General features: G+C 35.3%; 1 protein-coding gene across 3 annotated transcripts in view; it reads right to left on the reverse strand.

The window, feature by feature from the left end:
- THSD7A (thrombospondin type 1 domain containing 7A) overlaps positions 1 to 20,491 on the reverse strand; it is a 513,627-nt gene that overhangs the window by 59,822 nt on the left and 433,314 nt on the right. For all 3 annotated transcript variants that reach the window (XM_017956915.3, XM_017956916.3, XM_017956917.3), the window contains exons 14-16: positions 8,788 to 8,966; positions 6,490 to 6,495; positions 4,684 to 4,817 (exon numbers count right to left, since the gene is read on the reverse strand). In XM_017956915.3, the coding sequence (XP_017812404.2) occupies positions 4,684 to 4,817; positions 6,490 to 6,495; positions 8,788 to 8,966 (319 nt within the window). The remainder of the gene's footprint in view (positions 1 to 4,683; positions 4,818 to 6,489; positions 6,496 to 8,787; positions 8,967 to 20,491) is intronic.

Here is a 20,491-nt window from a genome sequence, read left to right on the forward strand (position 1 = left end):
GGTGAAATCCAGGCTGAGGTGTTCTCAGATGGAGATGACAAGCTTATTAGGAAGTGGAATAAAGCTCACTTTTGCTATACTTTAGCAAAGAGATGGGTGGCATTGTACCCCTGCTCTAGAGATCTGTGGAACTTTGAACTTGAGAGAGATGACTTAGGGTATCTGGCGGAAGAAATTTCTAAGCAGCAAAACATTCAAGATGTGGCCTGGCTGCTTCTAAAAGCCTAACTTATTTGGATAAACAAGTAAATGACTCCAAACTGGAACTTACATTTAAAAAGGAAGAAGAGCACAAAGTTTAGAAAATTTGCAGCCCAGTCATGTGGTAGAAAAGAAAAACCCATTTTCTTGGAAGGAATTCAAGCCAGATGCAAGAATTTGTGTAGGTAAAGAGGAGCCAGATGTTAGTAGCCAAGACAATGGAGAAAATGTCCCCAAGATGTTTCAGATACCTTCATGACAGCCACTCCCATCACAGGCCCAGAGGCCTAGGAGGGAAATTTTGTTTTGTGGGCCAGGCTCATGGTTCCACTGCTCTGTGCAGCCTCAGGACATGGCACCTTGCAACTCAGTCTCTCCAGCTCCAGCCATGGCTAAAAGGGGCCAAGGTACAGCTCAGGCTATTGAATTAGAGGATGAATTAGAGGAACCATCAAGTCCCAAAACCTTTATGGCTTCCCCATGGTGTTAGGCCTGTGGGTGCACAATAGCTAAGAGTTCAGGCTCAGGAGCCTCCACCTGGATTTCAGAGGATGTATGGAAATGCATGGATGTCCTGGCAGAAGTCTGCTGCAGGGGTAGAGCCTTCACTAGTAGGGCAGTGTGAAGTGGTAATGTGGGGTTGGGTCCCCCCACTGACAGAGTCCCCACTGGGGCACTGTCTAGTGGAGCTGTGGAAGTAGGGCCACAGTCCTCCAGACCCCAGAATGACAGATGGACTGACAGTTTGCACTGTGCACCTGGAAAAGCTATAGACACTCAATGCCAGCTCATGAAAGCAGCCTTGGGGACTGTACCCTGCAGAGCCACAGGGGTCAAGCTGCCCAAGGCCTTGGGAACCCACCCCTGTGTCATTGTGGCCTAGATGTGAGACACAGTGTCAAAGGAGATTATTTTGAAGCTTTAAAATTTAATGACTGACCTGCTGGGTTCTGGACTTGCATGGGGCCTGAAACCTCTTTGTTTTGGCCAATATCTCCCATTTGGAATGGGGGAATTGTATCTTGGAAGTAACTAACTTGTTTTAGATTTTACAGGTTCATAGGCAGAGGGGACTTGCCTTGTCTCAAATGAGATTTTGGATTTGAAATTTTGAGTTAATGCTAGAATGAGTTAAGGCTTTGGGGAACTGTTGGGAAGGTATGGTTGTGTTTTGAAATATGAGAAGTACATGAGATTTGGGAAGGGCCAGGGTGGAATGATATGATTTGGCTCTATGCCCCTACCCAAATCTCATGTTGGGGGAGGGACCTGGTAGGAGGTGATTGGATCATAGGGCAGATTTTCCCCTTGCTGTTCACATGATAGTGAATGAGTTCTCATGAGACCTGGTTGTTTGTAACGTGTGTGGCACTTCCCCCTTCACCCTTTCTCTCTCCTGCTGCCATGTGAAGACGTGCTTGCTTCTCCTTCACCGTTTTGTCATGATTGTAAGTTTCCTGAAGGTTCCTTAGCCATGTCTCCTGTACTGCCTGTGGAACTGTGAGTCAATTAAACCTCTTTTCTTTATAAATTAGTCTCAGGAAGTTCTGTATAGCACTGTGAGAACAGACGAATACATCTCTCTTCCTTTTATTTTTTGTTATACAAGTAATATACTCATTTTAAGAAAATAAGAATAAAAATTTCCACAATTTCATCAGAGATAACCACTCGTAACAGACTATATTAATCGACTATTACTTTAAATATATATTTTCATTTTAAAAATAGAAGCAAATTTTACCTATTTGTACCATTTAAAAAATCTACAATATATTATGATCATCTTCTTGTCATTAACTATTTTTCTAAGATATATTTTAATGTCTACATTTGAATTCCATTGCTTAAATGTGCCACAATTGCTAAAATGTTCCTGTTGTAGCATTCAGGCTACTTAACAGGCTTTATTTTTGTTATTTTGCATTAAAAATTTTTATAATCACCCTAGAATACAGAATATTTGGATCAAGTTTTAAGCCCAAAGAAGGGAATTTAAATTCCTTTGCTTTCTTCAAATTCTTGGTCTTTCTTTCAAGGAGCAAGAATTATACTGTGAGAAAACTGAACTATATTAGAGATACATGGTGTAGAACCAAGTTGTAGGCAAACGGTGAAGTCAGAAGTCCATCATAGGTGTGGTAATAAGAGAGTGTATTTTCTGCATAGATTTAAAAAGCAACAATAACTAAATCTGTCTGTTTTTTATTATCACTATGTGCTGGCAATTCTAGAAAAAGTCAGTGAAAAAAATATCCTTCCCTACCAAGGCAAACCACTTCTACCACCACTCCTTGATAGGCTATAACATCCTTAAAGAGGAAGAGTGTAATTGAATACATTTAAACTTCCTTTTTTATAGACCCATCTATCCTGAAAATGTCACCCAACACTTGCATTGAAGCAGGACATTTTGACCTTCATTAGCAGAAGATAATTTAAGGGAGGTGTACTACTCAATCAGTAACAAACAGAAACATCATTACATGATTAGAGATCGCAATCAATACTGACCTCTTTTCTCTATTTGCATTAAAGTTGTTTACTAAAAAAATAAATTGATCTGAAAAGTTACTTTGTTTAGAATGTGTTTGGAAATGTTAAGAGTATCTATTTACAAAGCAAAAAAAAAAAAAAAAAAAAGTAACATGTACACAGACAGTGGAAGGGGAAGCTGAAGAAAACCACCCAGTAGTTCTTTTATTATAAATTTTTTTTTTGTTTGAGATGGAGTCTTGCTCTGTGGCCAGGCTGGAGGGCAGCACCACCATCTCAGCTCACTGCAACCTCCACCTCCGGGATTCAAACAATTCTCCTGCCTCAGCCTCCTGAGTAGCTAGGACTACAGGTGTGTGCCACCATGCGCAGCTAATTTTTGTATTTTTAGTAGAGATGGGGTTTCACCATGTTGACCAGGATGATCTTGATTTCTTAATCATGTGATCTGCCTTCCTCGGCCTCCCAAAGTGCTGGGATTACGGGCATGAACTGCTGCACCTGGCCTATAATTTTTTTTTACTAATGAAACAACAAACCTGATCAAAGTCTTAATGTAATATTTTTTAATTTTGAAGAAAAAAATAACTTGAAAGGAGAATAGTGGAAAACAGAATCTCTTCTTTTTTCTGTGTCCCTATCTACTCATTACCTCTCTACATCTTCCCCATTCCCAGTCTACCTATATTAAGGTCCTCAGAGAAAAAATAAATTGAGAGTTCAGATGGGCTTTTGAAAAAAGAAATATAAAACTTTTTATTAGACATAAATTATATACAGGCTCATATCAAAGGTTTTATATGGTAAAACAAATATTAACTTGTTCTGCTTTCCTACTGAAGTAGACTAAAACATATCAATCTTAAATGCATGAAAGGTTGGGTTATGGGTAAGAATGAACTTCTTCATAACTTGGGTTGCTGTGTGCTGGATGTTCTTATATTTGTCTTTCCTGGGTGTTACTGAGAAGGGTTAAAAGAAACCAGTGTATTTAAAAAGAGTGGAGGGAGACATGGGTTTGAATTCCAATGCTGCCACTTTAATAGATGGGTGTTCTTGGTACGTTATTTAGTACTTGGGAATCTAATCTACAAAATGGAGGTGATAAAACCTCATGCACTTGTTTCACAGAGTTCTACAGCCCTTAAGGATCATGTGATAAATGCTGTATGGAAAATTTAATGAGTATCAATCTAGTGTTAGGCAGTAGGGAATTCTTATGAATATGGTGGGTTCTCTGTTTTAAGAAATTTATAGTTTTATTATAGGGATAGACATGAAGAGGGGTCTTTTCAATACAGTGAGGAGTATATGGAGTGTAATAGAACAACCCTGTCCAATGGAACTTTCTGCCATGACGAAAAAATACTCTATGTCTGTGCTGTCCAACAGATAGCTGCCAGCCACATGTGGCTATGGAGCTCTGAGGCATGGCTAGTGTGACTGGGGAGATGAATTTTTAATTTAATTTAATCTTAATTTGTTTAAATTTAAATTGAGTTAGTGCAGCTAGTGGCTATCCTATTGACCAGTGTAGCTACAGAAGAACAAGTGACAGGCAGGAACTAGCTGGGGGTTTCAGAGAAAGCTCCCTGGATAACAGGATAGTATTCTGTTAGCCAGTTTGATACAAAAGAGCAAGAGTTTAAAACAGATTATTTTAAAAATGAACTTGGACATATATTTGGCTTTTAAGCAAAAAAGTTATTGGGGTTGAAAATCTGCATTAGTTCAGATTGAATACGCTGTTCCTTCTCTTTAAGGGTATTTGAAGTGAAGCTTCCTAAATCAGAAGGCCAGAATAGAATAAACTGCTGCTTGAAGCAGATTCTCCTAGAGTTTTCCATGAACACAGATTCCCTAAAAGCAAAACTGCAGACAATTTTATCCAGAAGACTGGGGAGGAGTGAACAGTTGTGTTGGCACATGTGCAATTGGGAGATGGTTTTGTGTCTTGCTTCTCTGTGTAATTAGGCTTTGTCTTACCTCACTTTTCGGGTTTGCACGCCCTCTCCACAGTTCTCCCGCATATTCACAAAAGTCACCTTGCAGATGCTCCAGGGCTCTGTGACCCATAGGTACTGGTTGCAGTCACTGTGGCATGGGACAACCTCATACACCTGAAACACACATGGCTCTCAGCAATCTCAGGGAATCTGGTAAGAGTGAGCAAGAAGACTTCCACACTATAACACAATCATTTCACTGTTAAGCTACTTCCATTCCCCTCCTTTATGGCTTATTCTAACATTGCAATAGAGAGAACTCAAGAGTTCTAGCAGTAAAGGATAGGGCTAACCATGTTGTATTCTGTTGCTCTGCTATTACGCTGCAGGTGTGAATCCGATCAACTGGATCACATTAGAAAGGTTACATATTTTCCTGTGCTGACCCTTAACACACTGTATTGTAACTTTCTGGACCATCTGTGTAATTTACAGTTTTGTGTGACTTCAATACTAGCCCAGGGTGCTCACATGTTAGGTACTCAACAGGGATTTGCAGAATGATTGAATGAACAATGAATTGATGAATTAAATATGTATAAAACATAGCTGTTTTCCAAATAAATACAATTTGACCTATTTTCCAGATAAGTATAAATCATGATGAGAATTTACATTTTTGGTGTGTATCATATGGGAAACTAAATTTAAAAGATAAACAATATGAAATAAAGCCATCTTAAAATGAATCCTCAATCATTTAAGGATTGGAAGCAGAGTCTGATATTGGTCTACAACCCCAAGCAGCGAGGGCCACATGAAACAAAGCAATTTGTCTCTGCTCCAGGGTCCATAAAGCCTTTCAGTCCCACATTTGGGGTGGTGTGCTTGGTCTCAGGGTTTTTAGTACAATGAACCAATTATGTTCTTTTTTCAAGAGAAGAATGACTAAATAAAGGAAATAAATGACACTTAATCCACTGCAACCAAGCTGACTCAGGCATTAAATTCTTTGAAAGTATTTTTCTAATCTATGATAGTACAACTCTATTCTTTATTTTATACACACACACACACACACACACACTTCTTGAAGAGACAGAGAGAGAGAGAGAGAGAAGAGAGAAACTATAGCTTTTTATGGGATGAATTCTAGAAAAGATAGACTTAAATAGCCCTTTGGAGCCATTCTTTTGTGCCAATTTTAGTGCACTAAAAACCTAAGTAAAGTGAATAAAGTGGACCTGTCTCAAAGAAGAATAAAAAATGCACTGTTGGAGTCAAATTCTGCAATGATTGCCATAAGTGATTACATTCACATTTAGATGCTGTATTAAAATAGAACTAAATAGCACAGGATAAAACATTACCCTACAACTCATGGTGAAAAGAAAAACCGAAGGAGAAATGCTGTTCTTCCTAATCCTTTGATGGCTTTTATTTTAATCGCCTGTATTGAAGTGAATACCGATCAGTTCAGAACAATCTCCAACCCACCCATTTTCAGTCCACTTGCACTTTTTCCTTCTCCCTCTGAAAAGCACAAGACCATTAATAACGGGTGTCACTGCCTATCAAGATTAGCGACGTGAAACTTGTTCTTCCCAACTCTTGTCCACCTCAGTCCTTAATATTACAATGAGGGATATGAAATACAGGAACACAGGTAACTATGATATAAAAGAAAAAGAAAACAGCTATAGAAAAAATTCTTTAATGGAAAATGTGATATTTTCTCCCTGTAAAACATAAAAGACAAGGCAAGAAGAGAAATGTGTTCTCAGAAACCAGGAAATTTTAGAAAAGAAGCATTCTATTAAGAACCATGAGTTTTAAGAGTTCTTACCTGTGCCTGGAGTGGTGTTCAACAGGAATGATGAAAAATGAAACAAGATAGGTGAAAACGTCAGTATGCTATGAGAAGAACTCGTGGTAAGTTTCAAGTATTACTACTTAAATGTAAAAACCTACTTTTTTGGTAAAATATTAGAACATTTTTCTTAGGTCATAGGAGATAATACACAACTACTTATTATTGTTGAAAAGTAAGACACACAAATGAGTATTGTAAATAGCAGAGCCAATGAAAAAATTAGATGGGCAGGATGGAGAAATCTTGGAAAACGGAGTTGACCTCAGAATACATAGCATGGGAAATTGATATATGATGCAAATAACTTGTGATCCAACTTGTCAATGGACTATTGTCTATCAGTATATTTGTAGCTTGATCTAGCCATTGATTTACCTTAATTAGTTCAGCTGTTTTGTAGAAAATGAGGATTTGAGTACTTCCTTCCTCAGCTAGAAAAATAGAAACTTAGAGACCGTTTTCAAGCCAACAGGCTTCTGATTATTTTACTGAGGAATGTATAATTGTAGTAAACATCTATGTAATTTAAAATTTTCAACATTAACACAAATCTTTACATTTTTATTTTCCCTAAACATCTCACTAATACACAAATTCATAAAAGTTTCTATTTTTATGCAGAATATTTATGCTCAAATGTTCAAAAATGTATTATTTGTTTTTGCTTTGATTTTTCGGTTGTTAATGTCTCAATAAGCCTTCAGTCAACTGATACCAAGTCACAATACCCCTGTCAAACTGCATCAGAATATATTAGAGTTGGAAAGTGACAAATGGTTTAGGCTAAACACTAGTAATAGCAAAGACAACTTGGCCTGAGGTTTTGAACCTTTTGAAATTCACACTTAAGGAAAATCTGAGGCAAACACAGATTTTAATTGCATATCTGACTGGGTGCACACATACATGCTAAAGTGAAATAGGTATGAGTACGTGGAGAATTTCTCTTTATTAGGATTGTGAATCATACATAATTTATCAAAATTTAAATTTGCTACTGAAAATTCAAGGTTTCAAAATGTGTAGAGAAATATTCTTTTGTATTATAAACATTTTAGTTCAGTTATTCTGTTTTACAGTTATATAATTATAGTTGCTGAACTGAATTTTCTTCTTTGGAAATTTCCTTAGCATCTTAGAAACACAAAATGCTCTGTGACAGGGAAGCTAAACTACCAGTAGATGGCAGCAAGGGAGTGTGTTATTTACCCTCCATTGCACCTAAAGATAAAATCAGCAACTTCACTTGGGGAATAATCAAGACTCTTTAGAGTACTTATTATAGAATTTAATTTTTCACGATCTTCATCTTAATTTACTTAATTCCAAAGGTCTTTCTGTTTTCTCTACAATGTACTTTTATTATGAACAAAGCTATGTCAATCTGGGAAGTAAAGTATGTATACAGATAAGCAGTGTGTTTAGAGATTAAAATGAGTCTATATATGTGTGAAACAGTTCTACATATCTAAGGACTTGATTCATTTGGTTGTGATTTAAATTCAAATACACAACTTAACACCCACACATAATACATGAAATTATTCTTTGTTAATTCACCTGTAGGCCAAACATGGTAATAATTGTCGGATTAGGGTACATTTCATTTAAATTAGTCACAATTCCTCCATTAGGCTTTTTTCTTTTTATTTCTAATAGAACAGAATAACAACTATTAACAGCAGGTAAGAAAGAATGCATCAAAAGTCAGAGTTCCAAATAAAACTGAAAATGGTCAATCAGTAAATTGATAACATACTTATAGTGACTTTGAGGCCATCTTTGTAGTTGTTTTTCTCAATTTGTTTTATATCAAACACATTTAAACAAACAGTATATATTTTTCCTAATTTTAGACCCAAATCCATATTATTTCTTTGATTTTAATTTAAGTAGTTGGTAATTGAGATGTCTTTTCTGACAGTCTGGGGAAACTATAAGAATGAGATAATCTCAGCCTACATGTTAGATACAATCTTATGATAGATTAAATACCTTGACATTATTTCAAAGATAGGTGTCATTTTTCTCTCCATTGAATTATATACATATTCATATACTTGCAAGGTATGGAATCTCCAGGGAATACAGAGATAATATGTCTAATTTGAAATTTTAAGAACATATGTATATTTATTCAGGCATTCTAATGGTAAAAATGGGTCAATTTTTTATTCAATAGGTATTATTTACTCTTCTCCATTTTGGAGAAAAAAATCAGATCATTGTGAATCTCAACAATATCTAAACACTGTCAATGATAGAAAATACCTGGTTGACATGGTCCAGTTTTGGGCAAGGCCTTCCTCCATTATATGGTTTTTCACGCAGCCATTTAGAACGAACCTTTACACCGCTTCCACAGGACTTGCTGCAGCGCGACCAGTTGGACCACTCACTGAGCTTGCAGTCTGAGGGGCAGGGGATGATGCAGGCCTCTTCAATGTAACCTGAGTGAAGGAAAATGAGACAAGAGTCATCTCCTCTACCTGTCACTCTCCCACTACCACCCACTATTCTAGCTCATTTAGAAGGTCCAAGACTGACTTGACAGCAGCATGCAAATGCAGAGGTGTCTCCGTTGTTAGGGACTTAAATTAAATTCTGCAGGAAAATGTCACATATATACAGTGACTCTGTTAAAATAACAGTTGAGCAGCTGCCATGTGGTCTGCTTAGGATTCATGCTCACCATATTTCAACATTTCTGACTGACAGCTCGTGTTTAATTGACAATAACCTGTCTGCTGCCATATCATTCTCATGCTGACAGAATGATACATTAAAAAATTATAACAGTTTTCTGTAAAACCCTATCTGTTAATGTCACACAAGTTCAGGGTTCTGAGTCCAGGCAACATTCTTTCTTAAGAAATCCCAGTCCCTTTCACTCAGTACCCAAAAGGAACCATTTAACTTAGCATCTTGTTTTTCTCCTCCTTTGAAAATAAAGTCTGAAGAAAAACGAAGGATGTTAAGTAATGTCTCATATTTTATATGCTGTCACTTTCAAGGCACCTTCACATCTTATATCCATTTGATTCTCTTGAAAATCTTATGTATGAATTGTGCAAGTATTGATATTCTAACAGGCAGATAAGAAAACAAATGCAGAGTGAAGACTGACTGAGTCCAAGGTTACACAGTAAGGGATGGGGAAAAGTTTTCTGACGTCTGATCCAGTACTCATTCCATCAAATCACCCAACCAATTCAGTTAATAGTGCACAGATTTGTTTTGGGAAATGGGAGTATTCTATCTTTGAATAGTTCTTAACTGCAAACTTGCCATTTCACAATACAAATTAAACACTATTATTCTCAAGGCAAACATGTGAAAACAGCAAAATTCCTCTAGTCAAGAATGAAATACACGATTGTCCTCTACAATAGTCTGAATGTGGAGAGAGGGTGTTCTTGGTACAGGAAAACACTCTGCCTTACCATTTTATCTCAACAGCAGAGATTCGATTTTGACAATGATTCTAATGTAAACAGTTGATACTAGGCAACTCTAGGTAGATTTTTAAAAATTTATGGAGATATAATTCAAATTCCATAAAAATAATCTCATGTTTTGGTTTTCAGTATGTTTGCTGAGTTGTGCAACCATCACCACCATCTAATTTTAGAATATCTGTTTTACTCCAAAAATAAACCCTATGGCTACTGGCAGCCACTTCCTATTTTCCCCTTCCTCATCCCCTGCCAACCATAAATCTGCTTTCTATCTCTATGAATTTGCCTAATCTAGACATTTTGTATAAATGAAATAAAACATTACGTGATCTTATTTCTATTTTGTTTTAGAGATGATGTCTCACTCTGTCACCCAGGCTGGAGTGCAGTGGTGTCATCATAGCTCACAGCAGCCTTGACCTCCTGCACTCAAGAGATCCTCCTACATCAGCCTCTTAAGTAGCTGAGCTGGGACTAAGGGTGCTCACCATCATGCCAGGCGGATTTTCATATTTTTTAATAGAGATGAGGTATTACTGTGTTGCTCAGGTTGGTCTAGAACTTCTGGCCTCAAGCTATCCTTGGCCTTCCGAAGTATCGGGATTACAGGTGTGAACCACCACGCCTGGCTGGCTTCCTTCACTTAGTACAATGTTTTCAAGGTTCATTTATGTTATAGCATGTATCAGTTCAGTTCTTCAGTCCTTTCTATGATTGAATAATATTTCATTGTATGGACATTTCACATTGTTTATCCACTCATCAGTTAATGGACATTCGAGTTCTCACTTTTTGTCTAGGAATAATGCTGCTAGGAACATTTGTTTACAAGCTTCTGTGTGGGCATACATTTTCAATTCCCTTGAATATATACATTACAGTGAAATTGCTCAGTCATGTGGTAACCCATTTAGCTTTTTCAGGAAGTGTCACTGTTTTCCAAAATGACTGCACCACTTTACATTCCACAAGATATGTATGCATGTTCCAATTTCTATGAATTCTTGTCAAACTTGTTATTGTCTCTTTTTTAAAATTGTAGTGTTCCTTGAAGAACAAAAGTTTTAAATGCTAATGAAGACCAGTTTGTCTTTTTTCCTTGGTTGTTACTGCTTTGGTATTATATCTAGGAACCCACTACTGAAATCAAAGTCATCTAGGTTTAGAGTTGTGTTTTCTCATGAGAATTTTATAGTTTTAGCTTGTATATTTAGGTGCATGTTTCATTTTGAGTTAATTTTTGTTTATGATAAAAGGTAGAGGTCCAACTTCATTCTTTTGCATGTGGTTATTGTTATCCTGTCTTCAGTTGTTGAAAAATACTGTTATTTCCTAATTGAACTGTTTTGGCACCCTTGTTGAAAATCAGTTGGCCATAATGTAACGATTTTGTTTTGAACCCTAAATTCCATTTATCTCTGTGTCTAGTTTCATGATAATACCATAGTCTTGACTACTGCAACTTTGTAGCAAGTACTGAAATCCAGAAGTGTGAGTCTTCCTATTTTGTTTATCCTTTTAAAGATAGATTTGGCTATTTTGAGTCAAATTTCTATATACATTTTAGAATAAGATTGTCAATTTCAGCAAAAAATTGCAGCTATGATTTTGATAGGAATTGTGTCAAATTTGTTGATCAGTTTGGGAGTACTGCTGTCTTAACTCAGACACATGGAATTTATTTCCATTTATATAGATCTTTAATTTCTTTCAATGATGTTTTATAGTCTTCAGTGTACAGGTCTTGAACTTATTTTATTATATTTCTAAGTATTTTATTCTTTTTAGCGTAGGTAGGTTTTTAAAAAGAACCAACAAGCATTAATTTCTTTAACTACAGGAAAGTCAGACCACCTTTAAACCAAAATGGCAAATTTAATCTATAAGATTGTGCCCCAACTGTCCTGTACTGAAAGTGTTAAAATACTAATTTACTATATAGTATTTCCTAGCCTTGCCTAATCATAAATTACCTGAGACACATGTTAAAAATACAAGCTTCCACCACTCTCAAGTTACTGACATTAATATAATCCATCATGCTTACTCAGGTTTCACAAGTTTTACTTTCAATCATTTGTGTGTGTGATTGTGTAGGACTTAAGTTAGGAAGAGCTACTGTAAGATACAGGCAGAACCAAAAAAATGGAAGATAGATTTCTGGCATATCTTTTTATGTAATATCTCCTATACATTTGTCAGAGATATTTGTTTTAACCTTTGTATTGTAGTCTTCATACACGAAAGTGCATTTTCCATAGATGTAAATTTCACTGAACACACCCATGAAATAAATAGTCCAGAACTCTCCTCTGTATTCCCTTCCAGCCACTACCTCTTCTTAGAAGAGCAACCACTATCCTGACTACTCGCAGTGTAGAATAGTTTTACTTTTTAAAAATTTCATGTAAATAGAATCATATAGTGTATATCCATTTGTGCTAGCCTTTTCACTCTACGTTGTGACGTGCATTTCATCTATATTGGTGCATATTGCTGAATACTGTTTATTCTAGTTGATGTGTAACATTCTATTGTGTGACTATACTATGGCTTATTTATTCATTCTATTGTTGGTAGGCATGTAGGTAGTTTTCAATATGGGGCCATTGTTAACACTGCTGCTATGGATATTCTAGAATGTGTTTTTTGATGGACATATGTATGCGTTTCTGTTTGGTATACTCCTAGGAGAGAAATTGATAAATTGGATGGTATGTGTATCATATCATCCATTGTAAATGAAGTATAAAATAAATTTTAAAAAATAGGATCACAAATTTGGCATGAAGGTTAGGATACAATGAAAAGTTCTGAAAGTGGGGATTAGTCCCAGATAATCTTCTGGAGGGCAGATGTGGCAGAGTTGGGATTTTGTTTGTTGTGAGACATAGAAGACAGAAAGAAGATGCCAGTGCTAAGTTTCTAATGTAACTTCACATATATTCAAGATGGCTTTTGGAGTATCAATAATGATCCAGAGGAAAGTCCAACAAAGAACTAAAGGAATATTTCAGAGTAGTGTTACTGAAATTTTAAAATAGATTGCAGTGATCTACTTAAATCTTACATTTTGACTTTATGCTTTGGGGTGGAGAAATAAGCCCCTTCATGATTCTGAGTTGAAATATATTTCAAATTCCATTCCCTTTTTCTAACAGTTCAGGCAGTAAATTAATTGACCTAAAATAGTAAGAGATGCCTAAAAAGAACTCTTCTTATTTTAGGGCCAGTAATAATTTATTTTCTTTAAATATATAATAGTTTAATAAATGGAATCAAACTTTAAAAGTATCTAAAGTCATTTCCAAATCAATAGCATTATGACCAGATTATTTAATAATATTTATAAGATTACAGTGAATTAAAAACCATCCAAATCATTTCCAAATATTATCAATGGCTCTGGCAAAAGAGCACTAGTATTTCAAAGGTAATAAGTTATTGAAATATTTTTAGAAGAATTGCATTCTGCCACCTTGATAAACTGCAAAATGTCCCTCGAAAGTAAACTTCTGGCCTTTTTCAGCTCAGTAATTATAACTGAAAATAGAAGCACATGGTGGTCTTTCATGTCACTACCTCACAGAGTAACAGATAAATGGAAATTCTTTTTTTGATTGAAATATTATGGCTTTAGTAAGATTTAACATGTATGACTTCATGATTCACATTGTGTTATTAAGGAAGGAGATATAAAACTTTTATGTCTGATTTTCCAATAGCATATTCCAGAAAACATCTCTCGAATAAAATTCAGCCTATTAAACTGTTAAAAGATACAAATTAGAAACTGAGATAAAGATAAAACTGCAAAAGCGTATATTGCCTAGCATCTCAATTTTATTTTCCAATGTCTGACAACATTCAATAATTGCCTGTCATGTTTATCTAGCACCATTAAAACCCTTAATGCTACTGGTGAACTGCTAGATAAGCATTCCTCTGCCTTCTCTGCTCAGATCATTTTTTAGGGCAATTAACACCAAACAACCATGGGGGTGGAAAGATAGAAAAACATTTAGAATGTTTTAAGGCTAAATAAACTGCTAGCATCTTGTAGCAACGTATGGTTTCTGAGGATGCTGGAATGAAATGAATGACTTCACAATTAGGATATTAAAATTTTCAGCAGTTCAACACAGAATTTGACACTTGGAAAAATTAAACTCCAGACTTCTGATTATATTTTTGACTGCTGCTTTCAGGTTGAAATAAACACAAAACACTTGCAGGCTTAAAGTGGCAACTGGGGGACATATTGCCTTTGAGATATATACAATCACTCATTCATTTGAATTATGAATGTGGAGATAAAGTAGATTTCAACAAACTTCACAATTACTAAATTGTGCTGTTGAAAGGAGCACTGTTGATGGATCAAAGAATTCATTTTGAAAGCACATAGAAAATACTGGTTGGTTCTGATTTATAGCTGTGTGAATAACTCTGGCATTCTCTTTGAAACATCTGGATTAATTTCAAAAGCAACCTCAAAAATCTCTTCTACTTAAATGTGTATTATATGCACTTGACTGCAACTGGGAATGAGAAGATGTAGCTAGTCTGTTATCTATTGTCTATCTATTGTCTAAGCTGGAAAAAATTGAAAAAAACCATTTTGCAAAAATTTTCCACATGGACAATATTCTGGAGCAATTATATGTTAAAAACTGGGGATCTGATATCTGGGGCAACCAAATTACTATGTATATATCCAAACTCCTATGTTCTAATGTTCTACCCATTGTGTATTTGATGGATGAAAAGTTATAAATCAACATTAGGCAATTAATTATCATAGTAAAGTACCCAGGAAAATTTATAGAAGTATAATAAAATATTATTTTAATTGTTTATTCATTTTATATACATTTGAAGGCATATGTTTTCATATCTGCTAAGTAGTTATAAATTTTCTCAGAAAATTTCAACATCAGTATGAATGGCTGTGAGGTTTTGTTATTGTTGTTATTTTAATACTGGGAGTTTACTCAATGATCATGCTTTTTCAGATTCATTTGTTCATATCTATGTACAAGCTCATTACCAAGGGCATTTCTTACAGCAAACTCTAAAGGCTTCTCTTGTGTAATAAGGAATTTGCCTGGCCCTTGTCCCTGATTCCTGAAAGGCAAATCTCTCAGCCCTGAGATTTCACTAGCGATAGAACTATCTATGTTATTCATGGTGGGCTCCTCAGACCACTTATTATGCCATAGGGATATCTCAGGAAGGGGCTGGTCACACCGGAGAGACCAATCATGTGATTGGAGAGTTGGAGCTTTGAGCTACATGTTATCTGACCCACCTCTAAGAAGGGAGAGATTGCATTTAACCACATGGCCAATGATTCCTCAGTCATGCGTATGTAATGAAACCTGAATAAAAACTCTGGATACCAAAGCTCAGGTGAGCTTTCTGTTTGGAAATGCACATCAGTGTGCTGACAGAAAGATGCCTCCTGACTCCATAAGGAGAGATTATGGATGTTTCATGTTTCAGATGCCCCCTCACCTCAGCTACCTGTCTTTTTGAGCTGGTTCTGATTTGTATCCTTTTGCTATTATAAAACTGCAGTGGTAAATATAGTGCTTTTCCAAGTTCTGTCAGCTGTTCTAGTGAATTATTGAGCCTGGGGCAGTACTGGGAAGTCAGAAATTTGCAACCAGCTTGTGAGAAGTAAGGTTGGCTTGGGGACTCCGAAATTTGCGGCTGATATCTGAAGTGAGAGGAGTCTTGTGGAGTACTGGTCCCTTAACCTGTGAAGTTTGGCCTAACTCCAGGTAGTCAGTATCATAATTATATTGCACTTTCAAATATATATTTTGTTAAAAAAGAAAATAAACTTATATATTTAAGAACCTGTGTCTATATTTTACTTATTCAACCATAATAACAAACCTTGGGAATAATTACACATATTAATTACACATTGACTTTCTCCTCATATTTAACATTTATAATTTTAACTAACATAATATTGAAAATCAGACACAGAGTTTAAAAACCTCACTTTAGTAATATGGCTTTGTCAGGAATACAAACATATTTGATAGAGTGTACAGATTGTGAAGATGAAGTAATGGAAAATGTATTAATTTTGAAGCTTATTAGAATGATTTATTTTTAACTTGTTCCAGTGCAATGCACTGTTCTTTCAATCAATTAAAATCTAATATTGCCATGAAAGTATTTGCAAAGGATGATCTCTAAACACTGGTTTATTGGATTTCGATAAGTATTAAACATAATTTTAACAAAAAGCATTCTGTCGTAAATTGAAAAACTGCTGCATTAAACTAGGTTAATCAGGTCTCTATACACTGGACTTTCTCTTTTGGTTAATACAAACTATGACTCTCTAAGAGAATGACTCAGATAGTGCATTCCCATAATTGCTGACTTTTTCACATAGCATCTCACTGGGGACCAGAGAAATAGATCTAAATAGATTATAATTGAAATGCTTTAAAATTGAATTCGTGTTTTGAACCATTCAGAATTTAAGATTTTTAAAGTAGGTTTTTTTAAATGTCCATTTCCAGGTATAGAAGAAAATGCAAAACCAAGCAACCAAACAAAAATGCCAAAAGTTTAAGAAAGTTTCTTCTTCCTACATTATTTTATATTTTACAGGTCAAAGGTCAAGCATGGATAAACTAGCAATAAATTAATTTCAACAAAGGGAGGGGAAAGTGTTATTTGGATACATTTCCTGTTTTTTTTTTTTTTAATGTCTATTTAAAAGATCAAAGGGGAGTCAATTTTGTTTTATATCCAGATTACTTAAAATTTCCTATAGCAGCAGAAATTGCTGATAAAAGCAAAATTCTAATTTTTCTTTTTTGGTTTTTGCAAATAATGAATTGTTCTTGGCAGTTAAATTTATTTTAAGCAATGGAACACTTTATTCCTAAAAAACTGAAAAGAAAGCCAAATAAGGACACAGGATCTATTGGGGGCTATGTTTGACAGCCTGGCCTAAGGGGCTCTGGAAAACCCAGTTTGAAAACCATGATACGAAGTAGTAGATGAGTTGAGGTGTCGGGACATGAACAGACAGAACTAAATGATAATGGCAGATGCTCTTCCATCACACCTGACACAAATGGCAGCTGCAGGAAAATCTCCAGCCCATCTCTCCCAAATCACCTCCTCTGTAGTCTCTTAGGGAGCCTGTGTGAGCTTAGTGCTGATCTCCACACCTTATTTAAATTCTACCCTAGGCAGTTGCTTTCTCTTTGTGCCCAAGTATTCCTAGATGCTCTTTCCTTCTTTGCTTGGCTCTTTAAACTTGCAACTAGTTACCTCAGGAAAAGTCTGTCCCTCACCCCCTGTCTCTCTTTTACATTTGAAAGGAAAAAAAGATTCCAGTTTTGAATGATAACTGCAAAAGCAGTACTAGCTCTACCTATGCTATCAAATGAGACATTGAAAATCTGAAATGAATTAGACATTAAATAAATTCTACCAAGTGGAAAAGCTCTTTGGAGAAATTAGGACTCCATTTCAGCTTGTTTACAAGACTCTATTTATTGTTTTTTCTGCCTGGTTTAATTAAACATGTTCTTCCTCAAATACGAGTATCCACTATGATAAGGAAGAATTTCTTATTCAATTTTGTTTCTAATTAACCTCTAATAGTGAACCTATATAATCTTTGGTAGAATCCTATTACAAAAAGTAATACATTTCAATTACTTTATGGTTGAGTGGTCAGGTGGGTTATTCTCTACCCATATTCATGATTATATTTATCAGTTTTATCTTGAGTTCCATATTCAACTTAAAAGCACCAACTCTTAAACTAAAGTCTATTTGTAAATTGGGTATTATAATTTTAAAAATTCATCCAGGATGTATTCCTTTCCCAAGTTTTTTTTTGTTTGTTTTTTTTTTTTTTGTTTTTTTTTTTTTTGTTTTTTTTTTCCCCGATGATTCTTTCCTGTTCCTACAAATGCCAGTAGAAAAGCCACAGCTGAGGCATGTATACTAGAGGCCCTGAGTGATACAACAGTGTTTGATATTTATAGTTCCTTCCTTGCAGTAGCTAGCAATGGTCATTGAAACATGACACCTGCTTTGGAATCATCTATGTCAGAACTGTGAGAGGCTGGTGGAATAAGCAGTAGACTGCTTAGGCTATTAGGCAACAATGTTAAATGTTGCCACACAAGGATATAAATATTCCACACACATATTTACAATATAAAGATATTATATTAAAAGGTTTTTCCTTATTTGTAATATTTGTAGAGCCTTCTTATTTCAATAATTAGTGCTATAGTGCAAACTGGTATGAAGCAAATTTCTAAAGAGTAACTTTGGGTGCTAGCAAAGCACACTTTGAATTCTACAGATGCTTGCAAAAAAGCAGTTGCTTAAGCTATTCATTAATGTCCAGAAAGTCTTCGGTAATATCATACACAAGCATACTAGGCAAAGAGAGAAAACATGGAAAAGTCAATAAAAATCACTATATTTAAAAATTAATGTTAAAAAGACATTATTTTATATTAATAAGGCATTAGACAAACTATTCTGAACTATTTAATTGTTACTACACTTGGAAGACAAATGAATATAATTAAAGTGGCCTACAAAAAATGTATTTTAGCTTTCTGAATGTCAGTATGATGTCCACACGGCAGTACCAAGGCCTGGTAATTTTAGAGCCATTGGATCATGACTCTTAGTGCACAAAGCAAAGTATGCCCAGCACTTAAATATAATATTGTATTTTGTTTGACAATAGGGCAGTAAATAAACCTAGAACTCTCCCTTATTTCTCTAGATGAACTGAAAAAGACTTTTTTTCTTCCTCAATACTTTGACAGATATATTTTAATATTTTGGCTGATATATTGATTTATGTTCTCTTTGTAATTTTAATTTTTTTTCTTTAAGCACAAAAAGTCAGAGCAAAATAATAAAAACTATTGAGCTGTAAAATATGGAATCATTTTATTCATTAAAGTTTAATTAGTATGGAATTCCTTCAGCAAAAGTATGACTATTTTCAACCTGAATTGGGCTTTGATTTTTTTTAATAGTATTCAGCACCAGTTCTCTTTAAGACTTAATACCCAATGCATTACATAGAGTAATAAAACTTGATAAAGAAATAATGTAAGTATATTAGAATGTTTTACAGGTATACCTTACTTTATTGGGCTTTGCTTTATTTTGCTTTGCAGATTGTGCATTTTTTACAAATAGCAGGTTTGTGTCAACCTTGCATTGAGCAAATCTATCGGTGCCATTTTTCCAACAGCATGTGTTCATTTTGTGTCTCTGTGTCGCATTTTGGTAATTCCTGCAATATTTCAAACTTTTTCATTATTATTACATCTGTTATGGTGATCTGCAATCAGTGATCTTTGATGTTACTATTGTAATTGTTTGGGGGTGCCAAGTTATGAATGCAAAGAAAAGTTTCTTGAAGGAAACTGAAAGTACTGCTCTAGTGAACACACAAATAATAAAGTGCTGGAGTGTTACTGCTGATATGCAGAAAGTGTCAGTGATCTAGATAGAATACCAAACCAGTCAGAACATTCCCTTAAACCAAAGCCTAACTGAGCAAGATCCTATCTTCAGCTCTATGAAGGCTGAGCAAGGTGAGGAAGCTGCATTAAAAAAACATTGCAAGCTAGCAGAGGTTGGTTTGGATTTAAGGAAAGAAGCTATCTGTAACATAAAAGTTCAAAGTAAAGCAGCAAGTGCTGATACAGAAGCTGAAGCAAGTTATCTCAAATATCGAGCTAAGGTAATAGATTAAGATGACTACACTAAGCAACAGATTTTTCAGTGTAGACGAAACAGCCTCCTGTTGGAAGAAGACAACATGTAGGACTTTCATAGCTAAAGAGGAAAAGTCAATGGCTGGCTTCAAAGCTTCAAGGGACAGGTTGACTCTCTTGTTAGGGGTTAATGCAGTTGGTGACTTCAAGCCCATTTACCATACTGAAAATCCTAGAGCCCTTAAGAATCAAACTAAATCTACTCTGCTTGTGCTCAATAATGAAACAACAAACCCTGGATGATAGTGCATCTGCTTATAGCATGGTTTACCGAGTATTTTAAGCCCACCGCTGAGACCTACTGCTCAGAGAAAAGATTTCAAAATATTAGTGCTTATTGACAATGCATGTAGTCATCTAAGAGCTCTGATGGAGATGTACAAAGAGATGAATGTTGTTTGGATGCCTGCTAACACAATATCTATTTTGCAGTACATAGGCCAAAGAGTAATTTTGACTTACAAGTCTTATTATTTAAGAAATACATTTTGTAAGACTATACTCGCCATAGTTATTCCTCCAATGGATCCAGGCAAAGTATACTGAAAACCTCTGGAAAGGATTCACCAACCTAGATGCCATTAAGAACATTCATGATTCATGGAAGGAGGTCATAATATCTACCTTAACAGGAGTTTGAATGAAGTGGTTCTCATGGATGACTTTGAGGGGGCTCAAGACTTCAGTGGAGAAAGTAATTGCAGAGGTGGT

This window comes from Papio anubis, chromosome 4, assembly GCF_008728515.1.
Source record: "Papio anubis isolate 15944 chromosome 4, Panubis1.0, whole genome shotgun sequence".
In the NCBI taxonomy this organism is placed as follows: Eukaryota; Metazoa; Chordata; class Mammalia; order Primates; family Cercopithecidae; genus Papio; species Papio anubis.